Source organism: Nyctereutes procyonoides, unplaced genomic scaffold (assembly GCF_905146905.1).
Source record: "Nyctereutes procyonoides isolate TBG_1078 unplaced genomic scaffold, NYPRO_anot_genome, whole genome shotgun sequence".
NCBI lineage: Eukaryota > Metazoa > Chordata > Mammalia > Carnivora > Canidae > Nyctereutes > Nyctereutes procyonoides.
Window position 1 is genome coordinate 23,336,949 of NW_026575117.1, and position 20,079 is coordinate 23,357,027.

Consider the following 20,079-nt stretch of genomic DNA (forward strand, 5'->3'; position numbering starts at 1 on the left):
CGGCCTCCCAGGGGCGTCACCCCGCCCCGCGCTCCAGGTAGGGCGGGGCGAGCTCAGGCCCCGCCCCCCCGCGTCACGGCCTCCCAGGGGCGTCACCCCCCGCCCCGCGCTCCAGGTAGGGCGGGGCGAGCTCAGGCCCCGCCCCCCCCCGCGTCACGGCCTCCCCGGGGGCGTCACCCCCGCCCCGCGCTCCAGGTAGGGCGGGACGAGCTCAGGCCCCGCCCCCCCCCGCGTCACGGCCTCCCCGGGGGCGTCACCCCCGCCCCGCGCTCCAGGTAGGGCGGTGAGGGAGGGGGGCGGGGCGAGCTCAGGCCCCGCCCCTCGCGTCACGGCCTCCCAGGGGCGTCACCCCCGCCCCGCGCTCCAGGTAGGGCGGGGAGGGCGGGGGGCGGGGCGAGCTCAGGCCCCGCCCCCCCGCGTCACGGCCTCCCCGGGGGCGTCACCCCGCCCCGCGCTCCAGGTAGGGCGGTGAGGGAGGGGCGGGGCGAGCTCAGGCCCCGCCCCTCGCGTCACGGCCTCCCAGGGGCGTCACCCCCGCCCCGCGCTCCAGGTAGGGCGGGGCGAGCTCAGGCCCCGCCCCCCCGCGTCACGGCCTCCCCGGGGGCGTCACCCCCGCCCCGCGCTCCAGGTAGGGCGTGAGGAGGGGGCGGGCGAGCTCAGGCCCCGCCCTCGCGTCACGGCCTCCAGGGCGTCACCCCGCCCCGCGCTCCAGGTAGGGCGGGGCGAGCTCAGGCCCCGCCCCCCCGCGTCACGGCCTCCCCGGGGGCGTCACCCCCGCCCCGCGCTCCAGGTAGGGCGGTGAGGGAGGGGGGCGGGGCGAGCTCAGGCCCCGCCCCTCGCGTCACGGCCTCCCAGGGGCGTCACCCCCGCCCCGCGCTCCAGGTAGGGCGGGGCGAGCTCAGGCCCCGCCCCCCCCGCGTCACGGCCTCCCCGGGGGCGTCACCCCCGCCCCGCGCTCCAGGTAGGGCGGGGCGAGCTCAGGCCCCGCCCCCCCCGCGTCACGGCCTCCCAGGGGCGTCACCCCCGCCCCGCGCTCCAGGTAGGGCGGGGCGAGCTCAGGCCCCGCCCCCCCCCCGCGTCAGGGCCTCCCCGGGGGCGTCACCCCGCCCCGCGCTCCAGGTAGGGCGGGGCGAGCTCAGGCCCCGCCCCCCCCGCGTCACGGCCTCCCAGGGGCGTCACCCCCCGCCCCGCGCTCCAGGTAGGGCGGGGCGAGCTCAGGCCCCGCCCCCCCCCGCGTCACGGCCTCCCCGGGGGCGTCACCCCCGCCCCGCGCTCCAGGTAGCGGCGGCCGCGGAGTCGGCGGCGGCCCGCGGGCCGGGACGGAGGCGGGGCGGGGGCGTTCCCGGGCGCCCGCCGCGCCGCGCCGCGCCGCCCGCGATGATGTCACAATCGCGGCGGGCCCCGGCGTCCCCGGGTCGGCCTCGGGCGCGGGTCGGAGCGCGCGGCGGGCTCCGGAGTCATGGGCTCCCGCGGGCCCCTCCCGCACGCCCCCCGCCGCGCCGGGCCCCCCCGCAGGGACTAGCGCTCGCGCGGCGGCTCCGAGGGGGTGGGGCTGCCGGGCATGGCCGTGCCCCCTTCGGCTCCCGTGCCGCGCTCGCCCTTTTACCTGCGGCGGCAGGCGCGGTGCCCGCAGTGCTCATGGGGCATGGAGGAGAAGGCGGCGGCCGGCGCGGGCTGCCGGGAGCCGCCGGGCGCCGCGAGGGCCGCCGCCGTCCCTTGCTTCGGCCTTTCGGTGGACCAGGACGACATCCTCCCGGGCGCCCTGCGCCTCATCCGGGAGCTGCGGCCGCACTGGAAGCCCGAGCAGGTTCGGACCAAGGTAGCCGGCGGACGCGGGGCCGGGTGGGCCCTGCCGGGGCTGCAGCCGCGACGCGCGCGCGGGTCTCCGGGTCCCCCGGGGCGGCCCCAGGGGCGCGGGGCAGGGCCGGCGCGGTGCCGTGGGTGTGTTCCGCCGCGTCCGCCCTGGCCCCGGAGCGCAGCCAGGCTCGCAGGCCCCCGGGGCTCCCGGGCCGCCGGAGGTCCACCTGCCCACGGTCCCGGGCCCCACCCCCTGTCGCCGCGCGCCGCTGCCCGTGGCCGCCCGGAGGCGCGCGCGCAGCCGGCGCTGGAACCTAAGGAGGCAGGAACTTCGAAGGGGGCCCCCTACACACACACACCGCCCTGCCCCTTCGCCACCCGGGCTCTGAGCGATTCCTGCGGGTCCCCGTCGCCCCAGGCCCAGGCCCGGCCCCCCCCCCCCCCCCGCCACGAGGGGCCTCCAACCCCCAGCCGCGCGCCTTCTCAGGGACACAGATGTGGGCAGAGCCTCCCGCCAGGGGCCTCGGGCAGGCTCCCCAGCGGGTCTGCATCCTCCTAAGAGTCCTCACCTGCCCACCCTCTCCCAGTCCCCCTCTGGGAGCCGCCTGTGGAGGCAGGAGACCGAGCTGGGCACGTGCAGCCGCTGCTGGGCCTCCTGGGCGGGGAAAGGCCAAGGCCCTCCGCCTAGTGCAGAGGCTGGCAGAGGGAAGAGGCTTCCTGGGGGAAGGATGGATGAGCAGCATTTTCAAAATAAAAGACTCACTTTGGTTGTAAGACCCAAAGGCATCAAGCAGGGCTGCGGTTAATTCCAGCGCTGATTGAACATGCTACGCGCCAGTCTCTCCCCTGGGCCTCAGTTTCCCCATCTAGAACTGGTTCAGGTGTCCTCTAAAGCCCCTGCCGGCTCTGTCACACGGTACCCCATAAATTCCATGGTTCGTTCCTCCTGGTCACAGCACCCAGAGTCTGTCCGCCCCCCCCCCCACCCCACCCCACCCCACCCCAGCCCATGGGCTACTGTCTCTTCTGGTTTCCCTAAGGAGCTCTGACCCCCAAAGCCCTCTGCTGGGTGCCAACATCGGTATTTCCCACACCTCTGCTGCTGGATGGGGCAGGAGGTGCAGCAGAGTCCACAGCCGGGCAGATGGTGAGAGGCAGCTGGGTCGAATGGACTCGTCCTAGGCAACTCCAACCCTCCCTGGCCACGTTCTGGCCCTGGAGGTTTCTTGCAGGGATGGCGGAGTGACCAGGGGAGGGGGCTTCTCCCACCAGAGAGTGGAGATTCCTCCATTGCCAAATCCCATCTTCTGGAGGCAGACCCAGGAGAGATGAGGGTGCCTGGGCTGAGGTTTTCTTCTCCAACTCTCAGGCTGTCCCAAGCACTGAGGAGGCTAAAGCATTAGGAACAAGGCAGAGCTCTTGCTTAAGCTAGAGGGCCAAAGGATGGGGGGGTTCTGGGTGGTCGTGCTGTGCATTCAAATGAGCACCTCATGCTGGAGCTGGGGAGCCACGGGGTGGGCAAGAGCAGAGACCCCGCCCCACGCACTCTTGTGCTCCCCTCTTCCCATGCTAGCGCTTCACTGATGGCATCACCAACAAGCTGGTGGCCTGCTACGTGGAGGAGGACATGCAGGACTGCGTGCTGGTCCGGGTGTACGGGGAGCGGACGGAACTGCTGGTGGACCGGGAGAATGAGGTCAGGAACTTCCAGCTGCTGCGAGCACATGGCTGCGCCCCGAAACTCTACTGCACCTTCCAGAATGGGCTGTGCTATGAGTACATGAGGGGCATGGCCCTGGGACCTGAGCACATCCGGGAGCCCCGGCTCTTCAGGTAAGAAGGTTGCCCAGGGTACCATTCATTTCTACTATTCCTCAAGTCTTGGCCAGCTTCCTTGGTGTAGAATGGAGTCCATGAGTGAGTCATAAGGTCTATGAACTTCTGAAATTGCATGAGAAAAGTGTGTGTAAAAAAAAGGTGCGTGTTTGTGCATTGCTCTGCAGAGAGGGGCCATAGCTTTGTATGGATTTTCAGTGTGTCTGCTAGAAGGGTGAGCTGCCTCTTGGGAGGCAGGTGAGATTCTGGTAAACCGGGGACCAAAGGTCCTGGTTCCCTAAATGCAGCAGGGTCTCTGCCTCCTGGCCTCACGCCTCAGCCCTTTGCCCACCCCATGTTTGACCTGGAAACATCATAGAGCCTTGGAAATGAAATCTGAGCCAATCCCAGAGTGCCCAGGATTTCCTGCCCCTCCCCTCCCGCCAGGAGCTCAGACATGCTAGAATGGGCCCAACCAGGGTGAGCCTGGTTTTAGCAACCCAGAGAGACATCATCCCTCCCCCAGTCTGAGCTCCTTCCAGGTTCCCTGACAAAGTGGCAGCCCAGGTTTGGGAAGCTGCCAAGGCTTCCTTCCAGAGGTTCACAAGAACCCATGATCCCCTGGGAGCCTCTCCCTTTAAATGCCTGGATGTGAAGGACCCAGGAAGTAGACATAACATTTAAGCACCGTGGATGCCTCTGTGGGGTCTGGAAGTGGGGGGAGCTAGAGAGAGGCCCAGAGTGCCTTTTCTCTCTTCTAACCATTCTGGGCCGGATGTCAGATAGTATCCACCTTCCTTCCTCGTGTGCCACACCTGCATGCAGAGCGCTCAGACTATAGCGAGGTCCCAGGCAGGCTGAGGACACCAGCACAAGGGTTGGCCTGGGATCCTTGGGATCAGTCCCATCCCACCCACGGGGAAGAAGCTTTCCAGATACCGAGAAGAAACAGTAAAAGCCCATCTAGGGAACAGACCAAGAAGTTTCTTTGCTTCCTCACCTGCTACCCAGTTAACCCCAAGTAAGTGCACCTGGCCCTATTTGCAGAGGCACCCCTGGCAGGTCCTTGAGGGATTTAGAAGGCAGTCGGATGCCTTCCACTCTAGTGGAAGAGTAAACCAGAGCATTGCCTCTGGGGCTGGTCCTTAGGCCCTAGGATATTTACGTTGAGTCCAGTGTTGTATCTGTGTGTCTGTCTGTCGGCGGGGGACATACAAACCTGTTCAGGGGTCTTCTCAGGCGCCCGCTGGGCACGTAGCCTGGAGATCGGAGGTCAGAACAGGGTGGGGGCCACAGGAACCCTGGCCAGGCTTCTCCCATGCTGTGCTCCCAGCTCCCCTTCAGTCTTGTGTAAATAAGCTCAAATATTGGCAGGTCCTCACCAGGTCATTCCCAGTCTCCAGCCACCTCTGTGAATGTGGCACTGTCCCTCGTTCTCTAGGGGAAACAGTTGTTACCACTGTCAGGAAGGTTGAAGATGGATGCAGGTTCGATAATGATTTTACATCTGGGGTAGAGCCCGAAACGGATAGGCGTAGGAGGTAGGCTCTTCCCTGATGATTCTCCAAGGATAGACCATCATGTTTCTCGGGTGAAGATGGGTCTCTGAGGCAAAGGCACAGAGGAAGCCCTGGGGAGCCACGTCCTGTGCCCCCCTGAACCCCACCTCCCAACCTCTGCCTGCTGAGGCTTTGCAGCATAAAAATGCTGAGTGTTGAGGTTACTTCCATTGCTTTTCCAGACAACAGCCCTATTGATGTTCAAGGAGACGCTCTGTTCATGCTAGTCGGAATCTTCTTTTGGGAAGGGAAGGCCTGGGTCTCAGGTCTGTTTCCCTGCCTCTCCTGAGCCCTGCCAGGCTTCCTCCTGCCCTGGGGCCTCTAGCCTCTGAAAGCACAGACTTCATCTCTCACCCGCTCGCTCGGTGGCTGTCACGCCCCCTGCCCCCTCCACCCTCCGGCGGTGGGAGCCTTAAGGGCTTCCAGAAGAGCCCCTAGACTGCCCTGTGATCCTACAGGGTGATGGCCTGCCCCTTCCCAGGACCTGGCAAGGGGAGGGGTGTCCCTCGAACAGCTCAGTAACAAGGTTTCAAACAGCCAGTGCCTTTGTTGTCTTTCCCAGTGATTATTATTCGAGCAACAGGCAGAGGCAGAGGCGAAGGAAGCTTGAATGTTGGAGGCTTGGCAGCCGGGTTGGGGGTGGGGCTCCAGAAGGGAGAGCTGGCGGAGCACTGGGGGAGCCTGGCTGGGACTAGGGCCTCAGTCCTTATCAAGGCCCTCCCGCTCTGACCGGTCAGTCCTCCATCCGCCCCCGCCCTGTCCCAGCCCCCTTCCCCACCGCCCCCTCCTCCTCTCTCGGGACCTTGGATAATGGCCACAGGAGAACTTGAAAATAGAACGCCGGTTTGTTTTGCGTCCTTGGCACCCAGCCGCCAGCATCAACTCCCTGCTGCAGAGGAAGGGGCTGCCCTGGGCCTGCCTGTTTCCCTCCCCACCTTGGCCAGGCTGATAAGGGGCCGGCATTTCTCTGCAGTCTGGCTTCATCACCCCCTGGTCCCTTGGTACCCTGCATTCACCACCTAGGGCATGGATCAGAGTCCTGGAGGGAGGGGGGCCCTGCCCCCATCTCCAGGTGACCCCTCTGTCCTCAGCGGTTGCTGTGGGCACACAACCTTGGGGTGGGGCAGGGTCATTGACCTGTGGCCAGTGGCCTGCTGCTTCACCTTCCTGCTCCCCGAAGCAGCCCCAGCTCCGGTTCTGCAAAGGTCGCTGCTGGGCTAAAAGCCTTACGTCATTTTCATGCCTTCTGCCGAGACCCTCCCCCCCCTTTTTTTTTAAGATTTATTTATTTATTCCTGAGAGACACAGAGAGAGAGAGAGAGGGGGGCAGAGACATAGGCAGAGGGAGGAGCAGGCTCCATGCAGGGAGCCCGATGTGGGACTCGATCTCAGGACTCTGGGATCACAACCTGAGCCAAAGGCGGACGACCAACCACTGAGCCACCCAGGTGTCCCCTGCCGAGACCTTCCTCCTGCAGGAGCTAGAGCTCCTAAAGTATCTGGAATAGTCCCACACTCGGCCCTCTGGCTAGCCCCCAGTCCTAACCCTGTAGGACCCCTTTCTGGGTAGGAGGGGCTGAGCTGGGATGGGCCTGCCGCACATTGATACTCTGTCCTTCATGTTTTCTGTTGTAGGCTAATCGCCTTAGAAATGGCAAAGATTCACACCATCCATGCCAATGGCAGCCTGCCCAAGCCTACCCTCTGGCACAAGATGCACAATTATTTCACCCTTGTGAAGAATGAGATCAACCCCAGGTACAAAGATCTGGGAGGGTTTGATGCCACCTTAATGTGACGCCCTGTCCCATCCCACACAGAGGTTGAGGGGCGTCAGTCCTGACTTCTGAGCCTCTGTCTCCGATTGACTAAGTCTCAGGAAGTCAGATCCACAGCTTTATGCCTATGTGTTGATTTCTCATGGAGTCTTCTGGTTGTGGTGGAGGCTAGGGTTGGGGACTGCATCTCATCCCTTACTTAAAGGAGACTGAGGCTCGGAGAGTAAGCTTTTCCCAGTGTCGGGAAGGCTCGTCAGAGGCAGGGGTCTGTGTCCTAGCCCAGGGCCATTTCTTCCTAAGCTGCCTTCTGAGCAACCAGAAGGGAGAGCCTGACCCCTGAGAATGGGCTAGGAGTTCATGGTCAGCTGACAAGCCCTTGGGACGTCAAGACTCCTGATATTTGCCTGGATACCTCTCATGCCCCCACGTGCTCCTGGGGACCCCGCTCCCCACCTTGTCCAGACTGACAGCTTACTATTTCCTCACTGCTCTTTCCAAGGAAGGGGGGTACTCCACTCATCCTGACATTGCCCTTCGGGGGTACCAGGCAGCTAGGCTCTCTGGCCGGCAACCCGTAAGTCCTTGTAGCCATCTGCCACCTGGCTCCCCAGCAAAGCAAAACCTTGAGTGCTAGAGGAGGCTTGCAGAGTTGGAGAGAAGGCTGCGTGACCCCTGCCTCCTCCAGGAAAAGGCAGTAGTGAGTCTCTGATCCCTCCATGTTCCCTGCTGGGTTGAACATCACCCTTGTTCCAAAGGTTCATGGGAGTAGGGTACAGAAGAGGTTTGGGAGGCGGAGGGTATCTCCTTCCCTCTAGGATGACGAGACAATAATTAACTCTGTTCCAATCATGTGTCTCTGTCACACACACACAAGCATGACTTTATCTGGATCCTCCCACTTAATGATTATCAAGCACTGCTTTAGGACTGTTTGTCCAGGATGGCCCACATTCAGACCTTCGATGCCAAATGTTATCTCTGGGACAAGGACTGCCTATCCCCTGAGGGCTAAGGCAGCACACGGTGAGCAGGATCCTGGGGTGTCTGAATCAGCGGAGCCTCGGATCGTGCAGCTTACCACTTTCATTTGGCAGATGGAAAAACTGGTCCAGAGAGGGGGTGGGACTTTCCAAGGTCAGTGGCAGCTCAAGGGCTAGAGTCAAGCCCTGATGCTCAGGCATGACCCTTGCCACTTTAGCCTCCTTTGACTGTACTATCACTGTGTAACCTTCAGGGTGACCTTGTTGGGAGCAGAATGGTCCCCAGAGAAGAGCTGACCAAACTACCTTGGCTCTTGTCATACCTTTGACCTTGGGCAAGTCAAGCTGTTTAACTTCTTGGAGCCTCTTCAGAGGTAGAGGCCTGTCCCAAACTGCATAACCTGCCCCAGGCAGTGGCAGTGATGAGCAGTCACCTAGATGAGATAAAACTCTTGAGCTCTGGTCACAGCCTAATAATCCTGGTTTAGTCAATCTGTATGTCACAAACATTGACTGGGATTTAAAACCATAAAAAATATGGATAGGACATTGGCCCTGCCCTCAAGGAGCTTAGGAACCACCTGAATAAATAGGACGTGCCCGTGCATAGTGACAAAGGAAGACGGTGTATCATGCGTGCGGAGGTGGGAGAAGCAGGGCAGGTCCTCCTGGCCGAGGTAGTGGGGCAGAGCTCTGGCACTCAGGCTGGCAGAGATGGTGGGAACGCTTGGCTCATGGGTGGTGAGTGGATAAGGGTGGCTGGACCCGGCCTTCAAGAGGGATTGAGAAGGGCTCTGGGAGATAGAGCTGCAGAGGTGGGTGGGAGCTAGACTGGGAGGACCCTTCCCTGCCAGGTTAAGGAGCCAAAATTTCATTTAGCCGACAGTGGGAAGTCATTGTGGAGGCATCCGAGCCAGGGACCACGACTGTGATTGAGGAAGAAAGCTCTCTGCCATTGTAAAGGACAGAGTCAGGTGGGATTTGGGGAGGTGGGGGTAGGGATTGGAGGTAGGGCGGATCAGTCAGTAACTGAACGGGCAGGATCCATGGGCAGCTTTTGGTGGGGGAGAGGATGGAGAGTAGGGGAAGAGTCAGGGACCCTGTGGAAATAGATTTGGTGGCCTTGTTGTTTGGTTGTGCAGAGAAATGTCCAAGGTGGTTGGGAGAGTGAGGGGTGATCGCTGCTTCGGAGGCATTAGGAGGAGATGCGGGTGGGTTGAGTGGTAGAAGGGCAAAGGTCGTGAGCCAGGAAAATCCAACACCAAGTCCACTGTGGGAGAAGGTGCTTTCCCCGGCTCAGCTCTGGACAGCTGAGTGAGCACTTGGCAGGCAACAGTCTTTTCATCAGGAGGAACCCCCAGGCTTCCTTGGGAGGGGGGCCCAGCCCCTGCATCCCCCTCCTGCTGCCTCTAAGGGATAGAGAAGTAGGAGGAGCAGGTGCCTGGGGTGTGACCATTGCTGCAGTGCGGTGGTGGTTACTGTTCTCTCAACGCCACAACCTTGAGAAAGTCTAGTGGCGTCAGGGCTGAAGGTAGCAAAGCTGGCGGCGTTTCAAGCGCTCAGGGGAGGGAAGCAGGGCAGCCGAGGGAGGCTGCCCAGGGAGATAGAAGGCCTGGATGGCTCCCACAGTAACTATCTGCGTGGCCTTGGTGGGCGGGGGTAAGGTGGGGGTCAGGCGGAGGTCAGGGCCTGAGCAGTAGGTATCTCAGATGTCAACGTCATGTTTTTCAGGCTGAGACCTGGGCAAACCAAAGGAGGCCTCCTAATTCTTATCTTTAGATGGTCTCGGGCCAAGGGGAAAAAAAGAATCTTGAAAGGTATCTTCTTACAGAGCCAAGACCGAGATGCGTTTATGCAGACTGGCTGGCACAGATGAACGCCAGTGAGGATAAAGGCCTCCCCCAGGTCACCCCCCGATAGACTCTCCCCAACTCAGAGTCCACTGTGCAGAGCCCCGGAGGCTGCCCGAGGCTCTCGTGGTTAGGGGTTCGGCTTGACTGTGGGTCCGTGGACAGTCTGAGGACTGTTTCCCTTGAGTGAGGGGGAAGAGGGTCCAGCTGTACAAGAAATTTCTGAAAGCAGGAAGGCCTCTGCCCTTCCTTGAGCTTCCATTTCCTCAAAGAGTTGGACTAGAGGCCAAAGATCCTCTTCAGCTTTGATCTTCTCAAAGCCTGGGAGGGAGCCCGCTCGTCCTTTCCCAGCGGGACAAGGGGGTTGCTGTGTTTTGGCCACTGGGCCAGGTGAGGGGGTGACAGGGGCATCCTCTGGGAAGATTGGGAGGACATATCTCATTCTTACGTACTCTGGCTGCCCTGGATAAGAGAGCAAACAGGAGATACTCGGAGCAGAATAGGAGATCAAACCCCAGCCTCCTCCCCTCCACCCATTGGTAGCTCTGGGGTTTTAAGGGCTGTGCTAACTATTTGGCTCTTCAGTGTACACAGACCTGTGTGCTTCCTGGAGACCAAAGTTCAGGGCATCCCAGCACAGTGTGCCGTCACCGCCTTCCACATGGCCTCTGCGACCAGCACCGACTGACCCATCTATCCATTCTCCGGCAGCGATGCTGCTGATGGGGGATGTGCTGCGGGATGGGGCAGGGCAGAAAGAGGGGTGGCCTCTGTTATCTTTGTTCCTGCCCTAAAGTTGTCCATGCGTGCCTGGTCTGACCTGGATCTGGGACAAGGACACACACACACACAAGCTCCTGTTCCCTTGGTCTTGTAGGAGTGAGCCCAAGAAGCCATTTGTTAAGTGGGATTGAGTGGTTTCTCCGTGAGATGAGATGTGAGGCTTTATGAGCTTTCTGGTCCTTTCCACCTGTGACACAAGCTGCTAAAGCAGAGAAGCGACATACCTCTGCCTCCTCAGGACTGTTGGTGCTGCAGCTGCTCCACGGGACACTGTGATGCCTCCCCAGAGACTCTGGTTTTATTTGAGAGCACACCCTCCCCTAGGAGTCTTCACCAGTGCCCCAAGAGTGGGTCTGTTTGCGACTCTCCCCTCTGCCCTTGTTCTTAGTCTGGAATAACTGAGCGTGGACACGCATTTTCACCTCCCATTCTTTCTCGGTGCCTCCTCCCTTACCTTCCTGTCCCTTTCCCGAAGTATCAGGGATGCCATGGGATCAGGGACATACTACTTTGCAAAGTGCTTTTGTGCCCCTGTTTTAATAAAGCTGCTTTGAGTGACGGCAGGAAGCCAGGACATCAGGAAGCCTTAGTACCAAATGATGCAAAGTAGGGTCTGCAGGGCGGGCCGTTTGTCCAGAGGCCCTTTGCAGGAGCAGGTGACAACAGGCCCGGAGCTCAGGGCTCTAGAGGCCAAGCATCCACCTGTCTACTGTCAGCCTCCCCTCACCGGCTGCCATTCTTGCCACTGCCCAGCCTCTCTGCAGATGTCCCCAAGGTGGAAGTATTGGAACAGGAGCTGGCCTGGCTCAAGGAGCACCTGTCCCAGTTGGACTCCCCTGTGGTGTTCTGTCACAATGATCTGCTCTGCAAGAATATCATCTACGACAGCACCAAAGGTACGGCTTCTCTGGCTGGGCAGCAGTAGGGCTGGGCCCGAGTGATCAGCTGCCTCCGGGGCTCCATCCCTCAAACTGGTACTTGGCCAAGCCAAAGGAGACCTTGTAGTTTGGATCTCAAGTTAATTTAAGAGAGAAAGGGAAAAAGAAATTTCCACTTAAAAAAAAAAAATCTACCCTGAGAAAAGAACTCACAATCGTGGTTTGTGGGGGTCCTCGATGTTAGGACCATTTTCCCTGACGCTACTGTGGGCTTCTGAGGACATCTTGGGTGGCCCAGGCCCTCACAGAGACAGAACTGTTCTGTGTGCCTAATGAGAGCTCCACCCCCAGGGAGCACAGACCTTTATCTTTGGTCCTTAGCCATGCTGAGGACAGATGCCTTTCTGTGAGCAGAGTCCCTCCAGGAGGACAGCTGGAGGGCAGATGGACAAACAGCTTCGAAGGTGGCCACTGAGGAGGGTGGTTTGGGCTGGGTCGCCCCAGAAGCCACCCAGGGTCAGCGGGTACACTCCAGAGGTCCAAGCAAACTTGACCAGGCCTTGTCCAGATCTGCTGGGACCGACCCTCACTGCCTGTCTTCTACCTCACAGGCCACGTACGGTTCATTGACTATGAATATGCCGGCTACAACTACCAAGCTTTTGACATTGGCAACCATTTCAATGAGTTTGCAGGTGAGAAGGAAATTACTATTTGGTCTTTGCCTAAGATGTTTCCCTTACAATGGATGGCCAGGTCCAGGGTGAGGATTAAGAGGGGGTTCTGTCCTCGCTGGGTTGGGGGCTTGAGAGCCCCTGTCCTCTAAAATCTCACAACTCGGGGATCCCTGGGTGGCTCAGCGGTTTAGCGCCTGCCTCCAGCCCAGGGCGTGATCCTGGAGGCCCGGGATCGAGTCCCACGTCGGGGTCCCGGCATGGAGCCTGCTTCTCCCTCTGCCTGTGTGTCTGCCTCTCTTTCTCTCTGTGTCTCTCGTGAATGAATAAATAAAATCTTAAAAAAATAAAATAAAATCTCACAACTCATGGAGGGGAGGTATAGCCTGCCTTGAGGGAGCTCCAAGTCTCATGGGGGAGGCTGGACCCACATACACAGAGCAGACCCCTGCCAGCCCATATGGCAGTTTGGTACAAATCAGGAGAATGTGCCGTCTATGGGATCCCTAAGGATACTCGGGTTGGTATGTGAGTTGTGGAAAAAGACCCTGGGGTGCCTGGCTGGTTCAGTTGGTGGAGCATGGAGCTCTTGATCTCGGAGTGGGGAGTTCAAGCCCCACATCAGGTGGAGCTTGCTTTAGAAAACTAAAAAACCTGGGACGCTTGGGTGGCTCAGCGATTGCCTCCGGCCCAGGGCGTGATCCTGGAGTCCTGGGATTGAGTCCGACATTGGGCTCTTTGCATGGAGCCTGCTTCTCCCTCTGCCTGTGTCTCTGCCTCTCTTTCTGTGTCTCATGAATAAATAAATAAAATCTTTTAAAAATCTAAAAAAATGGAAAAAGCCCCTTTCTCTAGAGGGGCAGACACAGCCCCTAGCAGGCAGGCCAACACAGCAGGACAGGCATAGCCTCTGTGTGCCCCTTGGCGCAGGCTGCTTTCTGCCCAGCATAACCTGCATGATTATGAATAAGGGTCCTCCGTGCAGAGAAGGGGCAGAGCGAGCCGGTGGCCTGATGAGAATAATCTAGGTAGAACTAGTTAAAAGTATACTTTGCACCTTGGCTGTCCAAGTTCAAATCCTGGCTTTGTTGCTTACTGGCTGTGTGACCCTCAGGCAGGTTACTTACCTTCTCTGGGCCTCTGTAAAGTGGAGATATCAATAGTGCCTACACGTCATAGTATCAGCATGAGATACTCAAGTGTACTAAGCATCGTGTTGGTGTTTGCCAGTACTAGGCAGGGAAGCCTTCTGTAACCAAAGGAGACTGGCGGAGGAATGGAGAAGGCTAGATGAGGGGTGCTTTGTAGGGGCAGCCAGTTGTTCAGTAAAGCCAGTCTGTACAATAGAATCATTTGTATAAGAGAAGCGGGGCAGGTTTTTCCAGCTTGAGGGCTTAAATGTTAGACAATTTGATGGGACTGGAGAGGCAGCTCATGGAGGAGCTGGGCACAGGCTGGAGGGACATCGGCAGGTGGTGCAGGTGCTCAGTGTGACCTCGCCAGCCTCGGCGGCTTAGGATTGGGGAGGCACAGGGGGGCAGCTGTGAGGCTGCTGCCTGGCCCAGCCCCAACCACTCCTCAGCCCCTCCAGGCCAATCGTGTCCCTTCCAGAACCCCAGGTGACCAGGTCTGTCAAGCACTCACTGTACCTGAGGGTACGACTCCCCAGGGTGGCTACCAGCTGCATCTAAGAACCCGAGGGACGATGGGGCCACAGCTGGGCAGGGCAGCTTTGCTGTGGGGTGTGGCGCGGAGCAGAGGCTGCCGGACCCACTGGCCTTTCCAGAAGGAGTAATTCATAGGCATCTTAAACCCTCTTCACACACAGCCAAGTCCAGTTAGAATTTCTCCAAAGGGGCAGATTGCATCCTGCCCCCAGGCTGAGAATGAAGGAGGGCGCAGGGAAGGAGACTGGGAGCTGGGGAAGTAACACTCCTGGGTTCTTGGGAGCAGGAAGGCCCAGTACTGGGAGGCAGGAGATAAGAGTTCCAACCCCAGACTCACCTCCAGCGGGCTGACCTTGGGCAAGTTTCTTCTCTCTGGGCCTTGGTTTCAACAACTGCACAAAGAGATTGTTTTCCAACCCTCCTCTGGGGGCCCCAGGAGACTTGAGTGTCTTTCTTCAGGAGTCTGAGGGAAGCCTGGGAAGGGTAGGGAGGAAGAGACAGTGGGCAAGGTGGCCTGGTCCCGGTCTTGTCCTCAACGAATGGCTGCTTGCCATCCGCACTCTAAGCCAAGCCTCTGCCACTGTGCTAGGGATGTGTCTGGGTCGTACTGGGCTGGCAGCTTGAGGACTCAAGGGAGGGCAGGACCGGAGGGAATTGAAGCCATTGGTCCCGGGCCTCTGAACCTGGCTGCATTTCTGAATCATCTGGAGAATTGGTTGGTGGGGTAGAGGTGCCTGGGAACCTGTGTTTTCACTAAGCCCTCCAGGTGATGTTTTTAAGTAGCCAGCTCAGCACTGGCCGGGGAGACAAGGTTGGAGACCCACACTTCTAAGTGAGAGACTCCCGAAGTGGGAGGGAAGGCTTTGTGCAGTGTTAACCAGTTAGCAGCCAAGCAGAGAGGAGTTCCCTGATACAGGGCACGGAGGGGACGGTGATGCTATCTGGCTGGCGGGGGGGAGGTGTCCCTGTCACACCCAAGACTGTGCCTTCCCCTTCAACCAGTCTGCCTCTGTGCTTTCCTCCAGCCCATGGAAAGCAGCGCCCCGCCGCACCACACGTGGGGTAGGTTTGGTGGTCAAGAGGTTGTATTCCAGGCACAGCCCCACAGGGCAAAGGACCCGAAGATTTTGAGGGGGTCAGGGAACACCTGCTGAGCTGGAGAAGTGCCCCCCCCCCCATGGGTCCACCTCTCAGCATCTGCCGCATGGCCGCTTCCCCATCAGGTGTGAACGAGGTGGACTACTGCTGGTACCCCGGGCGGGAGACCCAGCTGCAGTGGCTGCGCTACTACCTGCAGGCACAAAAGGGGATGGCCGTGACCCCCAGGGAGGTGGAGAGGCTCTACGTGCAAGTCAACAAGTTTGCCCTGGTAAGTGCCCGCGCCTGGCAGAGGGCAGGGGCCAGAGGGGCGGGAGGAGGGGCCCACCCCGGCTCCTCCCGGAAGAGGCAGAGCCCAGGGTTAGGTGTGAGGTCCTGGGACCGCGGCCTCTGCTCCTGAAGCCAAACCTAGGGTGCGTTCTGGGAAGAGCCCTCGTGGGCATCCCCGTAATACCGAGGTGCCCTGTTCCCTGTTTTTCCCTACCTCATCAAGTCTCTTCCCTCTTCCTAGGGAAAGACTTCCAAGAAAGATCCCAGTTTCGTATCTTAGCAATTCTCCCATTTGGACAAGTAGTTCTCTTAGTGTCTGACTTTAGCCTTTCATGCTGCAGTTAAACGTAGTGGTCTTATTTTTTTAAGCCTTTGGAGGACACAGAATGTCAGCTCTGTGCCTCCCTGTTAGCTACCTCCACGGACTCAGAACTCCACGTAAGCTTCTCCCATCAGGCTCTTCCTCCTCAAATTACTGAGCCGTCAGTTCTGGACTTTGCCGTTTATCCGGGGCACCTTGTTTGTGCCAGGTCTCCGCTGGGGTGTGCCCAGGGGATTGCTAACTAGTCTTATTAATGTCAGCCGTGTAGAAGCACGAAGACAAGTCCAGTGCCCTGAATCTCACAATACATCATGGAGCTTAAGTAGAATCCGTACGTACCCGTCATTCTGGATCACCTCTCCTATTTTCCTCATTGGCACAAAACTGCTTCTCCGTCAGGTTTCTTCCTCTTAACTGTTCCATCTATGCCTTCCTCTTGCTAAATCTTTTGATGCAACCCTTTATACTTGGCTAATTGATCTATTCCCCTATGAAGTCCTGAAAAGTAGAGGAAGGTGCTATGCAGCCAACCCCAGAGCGAGCAGGACATGAGGGGGGGCCCGACCTGGGATAGTAATGATGTCACTGCGGTTCAGCCAGGGGCAACGGGGAGCAGGTGCTGCCTTCCTGAGCCTGGGGTGGCCTGGCCCTGAGGGCACCTCTGGCCAGAGGGGAGAGCAGTTGAATGCTTAGTTAGAGCCCTCGCTCAGGGCTTCTTGCTCACCCACATCTATCCTCCTCTCCCAACCCAACCCACCTCCTGACAGAAGAGGGAAAGGGGCGGAGGTTAGTTGAGGGGGTGTCCCTGATGACCGCAGGACCGGGTCTAGTGCAGTGATTCATTTCATCCTGGTATGTTGGCCTTGAAAGCCCCGGGAGACTCCCCTGGGTGAGGGAGAAACCAGGGAAGGGCCTGTGCTTAGGCTGCAGAATAAGCTGAAAGCCCTGGAAGCACCACCCTGCAGATTCCCCACCTGAGGCAAGTAGAACTCTACTTTTTTCTTAAGGGAGTAAAGCCCCCAAATGCTGTCCAGTGACTTGACATCCACCATTTCCACAACTTGTGCTGGGGAGACCCTGTCATGCCTGCCAGCATCCTAGTTGTGTCTTCCAGAGGGACCGTTTTCCCTGGCTCCATGGGGTTCATGACAGGCACGAGTGGTTGCCTTGCTGACTCACTCTGGCCTCTTTCCAGGCATCTCACTTTTTCTGGGCACTGTGGGCCCTCATCCAGAACCAGTTCTCCACCATCGAGTTTGATTTCCTCAGGTGAGTGCAGGGGACAAGTTGGGGTGGTGGGAAGTGGGCAAAGCTCAGCTCAGAGAGAATATCCAAAGTCCCTTCTTCTGCTCTGCTGACTTGTCCCCATTCCAGCCACCCCATATCCAGTGGGGTCACCACTCTAGGGGAAGCACATGCTTCTGGGGGGGAAGCACCGGCGAGGCTCTGGATGGTACTCAGAAGTTCTTGAGTAGATGTGTTTTCCATACTGCACCGATGACCTACTCCACTGCCCCTGCTCTGCTGCCAATGCTCTTAGCCATGGGGCCTGGTGGCGAATGGAAATGCTCATTTTATAGCAGAGGGGACAGAGTCCCAGAGAGTGGAAGTGACTCACTGAGGTCACTCAGGCGGCTTAGCACTTACTGTGTGGGGGTATTGGACCCAGCTCCTCCTTCGGTGAGGTACCAGGGCCTATACCGAGACCATGCTTGAGTATCGGCTGCTGGCTCCATCATGTGTGTCCTTAAGAACTAGGGATAGTTTTGTCCTCCACTCTGGTCTAGTCTTGCCTTTTCCTCCCCACCCACTCTCGGCTGGAAAGGAATCAGTACTCTGGCTTCCAAGTGTTCACAGTGATTGGAGAAAGGCAAGTCAAAGGCACAGTGAGATCTCACCTCACACCCAGGATGGCTATTATCAAATAAACAGAAAACAAGCTTTGGGGAGGATGTAGAAAATTGGAACCCTTGGGCACTGCCGGTGGGAACATAAAATGGTCGTAGCTCCTGGGGGAAAACAATACTGTGCTCCCTCCCGAAAGTCAAAAATAGAATTCCTGGGCGATCCAGCATTCTTACTGCTGGGTGTCGCCAGAATCGAAAGCAGGGTGTAGAGAGAGATTTGCACGCCCATGTTGGTAGCATCTTTTACAACAGCCAAGGAGTGAAGACAATCCAATGTCTATGGACGGCTGAATGGGCAAACAGAATGTGGTCTACACATACGATGGAATATTAGCCTTTTAAAGGGAGAAGATCCTGTCCCATTACAGCACGTGAACTCTGCCGACATGCGGGGTGAGATAAGCCAGTCACAAAAAGACCAATGCTTAGGATCCTACTTACATAACTGAATTAGTCAAGTTCGTAGAAACAGGGGAGGGGGGTGACCTGGCTGGCCCAGTCAGTGGAGCACGGACCTGTTGACCTCAGGATCATGAGTTCGAGCCCCACGTTTGGGTGTTTACTTAAAAAAATAAACAGTAGTTTTTGCCAAGCACTGGGGGGAGGGAGATAGGGAAAGTTGCTCTTTAATGGGTACAGTTTGTTTTGCGAATTGAAAAAAAATCTTAGAGATCTGTTGTATAACAATATAAATGTACTTAACACTGCTGAACTGTTAAAAAAAAAAAAAATGGGGGGGGGGGAGGGCTGCTCCAGTCTAAGAAGAAAAATAAAATAACTGAAGTAAAAAAACAAACATCCACCTGCCCTGGGGTTGAGCTGGTGAGTCTTCCTCATGGTGCGAGTTCCCCCAGTAGGACCCACCTGGCTTTCCTTCTCACCTGGGCTCCCACCTTTCTGGTCTTCTGGCAGGTATGCAGTGATCCGATTCCACCAGTACTTCAAGGTGAAGCCTCAGGTGTCCGCCTTGGAGATGCCAAAGTGACCAGCTTCCCCATCTCTCCCTTACCCATCTGCCTGGCCAGACCTGTTCTCCAGGGCTCGGTTCTGCTCTGGGGTCCACACTCTTGGACAAGGTGGGAGAGGGGACAGGTGGGTGTCCAAGGAGAAGGCTCTACCCCTGCCACCAGCCCCGAGCAGATGCTGCTGGAGACCACATTCTTTTGTTTGGAGGGACCCAGCTCTGGGGGTGCCCCTCACCTTGCCAGACTTGAGGGGGGGTGGTAGGGGGTGGGGATGGGGAAGTGCCTGTAGTCAGCCAGAGCCTGGACCACACCACCCCTGGGAAGCCCAGTATTCCTGGCCTCAGGCCATGCTGGAATCTGGGCGGCCTTAGATGTGTCTTTGACCTTCCTGGCTTTGGGGAAAGGGGGAGGTGGGAGGGCTCCTTTCTACCTCCAGTGCCCTGAGCCTCCAGCCCATCTCCCCCTGCATGCCCCACGTGGGAGGTGCTGATGAACCCAAACCAGCATCATACCAACTGACAGATGGATGTACATATCTTGGGGGGATGGTCTAGAACTGGGTTCAACGGCTCCCCCCCAAAGCCACCTCATCTGAGATCCCTCCCTTTCTCCAAGCCAGATCCAGTCCAACAACCCCTTCCCAAACCTCAGCCCAAAGACCTCTGCCCTCCCCTCCCATCCATGCCCTTTTTGCTCTGTGCTTGTGTTCAGTCTTTCTGCCACTTGCTGGGAGGGAAGGCAAGGGAATGGTGATGTCCTGGGCCTCCGGAGGGGGAAGCTCTGCTTCATGCTCGGCCAGAGGGCGATGTAGCCAAGAGCGAGGTGGCCAACAGCTACCAGCAGCTTCCTGCCTTGTTCCCTCCTGTGCCCTCCAGGCCCTCATTCCAAGGATTCGTCTCTCCCTCTCCACCTTCTGTCCTGAAGCTGACCCAAGAACTTCCCACTAGGAAATGCGTAGTGGGAGTCCAGGGGCAGGGACTAGGGTCCTCTGGGGCTTGCCCGGCCTACGAGAGCCTGGGTAGGATTGGTCGTGAAGGTGCTGAGCTCACGGCCCCAGACTCAACGGCCTCCACCTCCTTTCTGCCCTTACAGCCTCCTGGCTCTGGCCCAAAAAGTGATCCATTTGTAAATTATCATGGTTTTCTGCATTAAAATGGCCATTTCTGGACCACTCTGTGTGTGAGTGCCTATGGTGAGGACTTGACATAGCAGATATGATTGATTAGTTTTCCCGTGGGGTGGGGGGAGGGGCGCTACAACTCTTCTCTAGGCTCCGGGGGCTGCACACTTCCTCCCACGCCCTCTGTGCACCTGCCTCACGGGGCCTGCGGCTTCTGGTTTGGGATAGGCTTGGGCAGGGCTAGCGCTTTCAGCCTCTCTGCCTTTGACCATCTTCCCAGAAGATGAGCCCAAGAGCGTGTGCTACCAGGGAAGGGAGCTAGGCTGTGGCCTGGCCGGGTGGGAAGCACTCAGGACTTCCTCCTGGGCCGGCTCTGGCTACTAGCTGTTGAGGGGGACGGGGTGCTGCTCCGCTGGGGAGCAGTCAAGGAGGACTTCTGCAGCCCGTCTTTCTCAGAAGGTCAGAGGGAAGGGAGAGCCAGGGGTACCCCCTCAGCAGCCCGGGCAGTATAGCTCCGCTGCCTCCAGGGCCCCCCGGGAGGGACCCAGTGCCCGGCAGAGCGGGGAGAGCAGTGGCTGCCTGCCAGGTAGACTCCGGCTGTTTGGCTTTTGCCGGC

At 58.6% G+C, this 20,079-nt stretch overlaps 1 protein-coding gene across 2 annotated transcripts; it reads left to right on the forward strand.

Moving 5' to 3' along the window:
• Positions 1-1,404: 1,404 nt before the first annotated feature.
• On the forward strand, positions 1,405-19,511 carry ETNK2 (ethanolamine kinase 2). 2 transcript variants are annotated; one of them, XM_055333842.1, is made up of 8 exons: positions 1,405-1,819; positions 3,371-3,630; positions 6,807-6,929; positions 11,316-11,458; positions 12,052-12,135; positions 15,005-15,150; positions 16,667-16,740; positions 18,291-19,511. In XM_055333842.1, the coding sequence occupies exons 1-8, from the start codon at positions 1,562-1,564 to the stop codon at positions 18,361-18,363; spliced, it is 1,161 nt and encodes a 386-aa protein (XP_055189817.1). In that variant the 5' UTR covers positions 1,405-1,561; the 3' UTR covers positions 18,364-19,511. The 2 variants fall into 2 exon arrangements, with proteins under 2 accessions (XP_055189817.1, XP_055189818.1); XM_055333843.1 differs by having other exon boundaries at positions 1,405-1,807.
• The last annotated feature ends 568 nt before the right edge of the window (positions 19,512-20,079 follow it).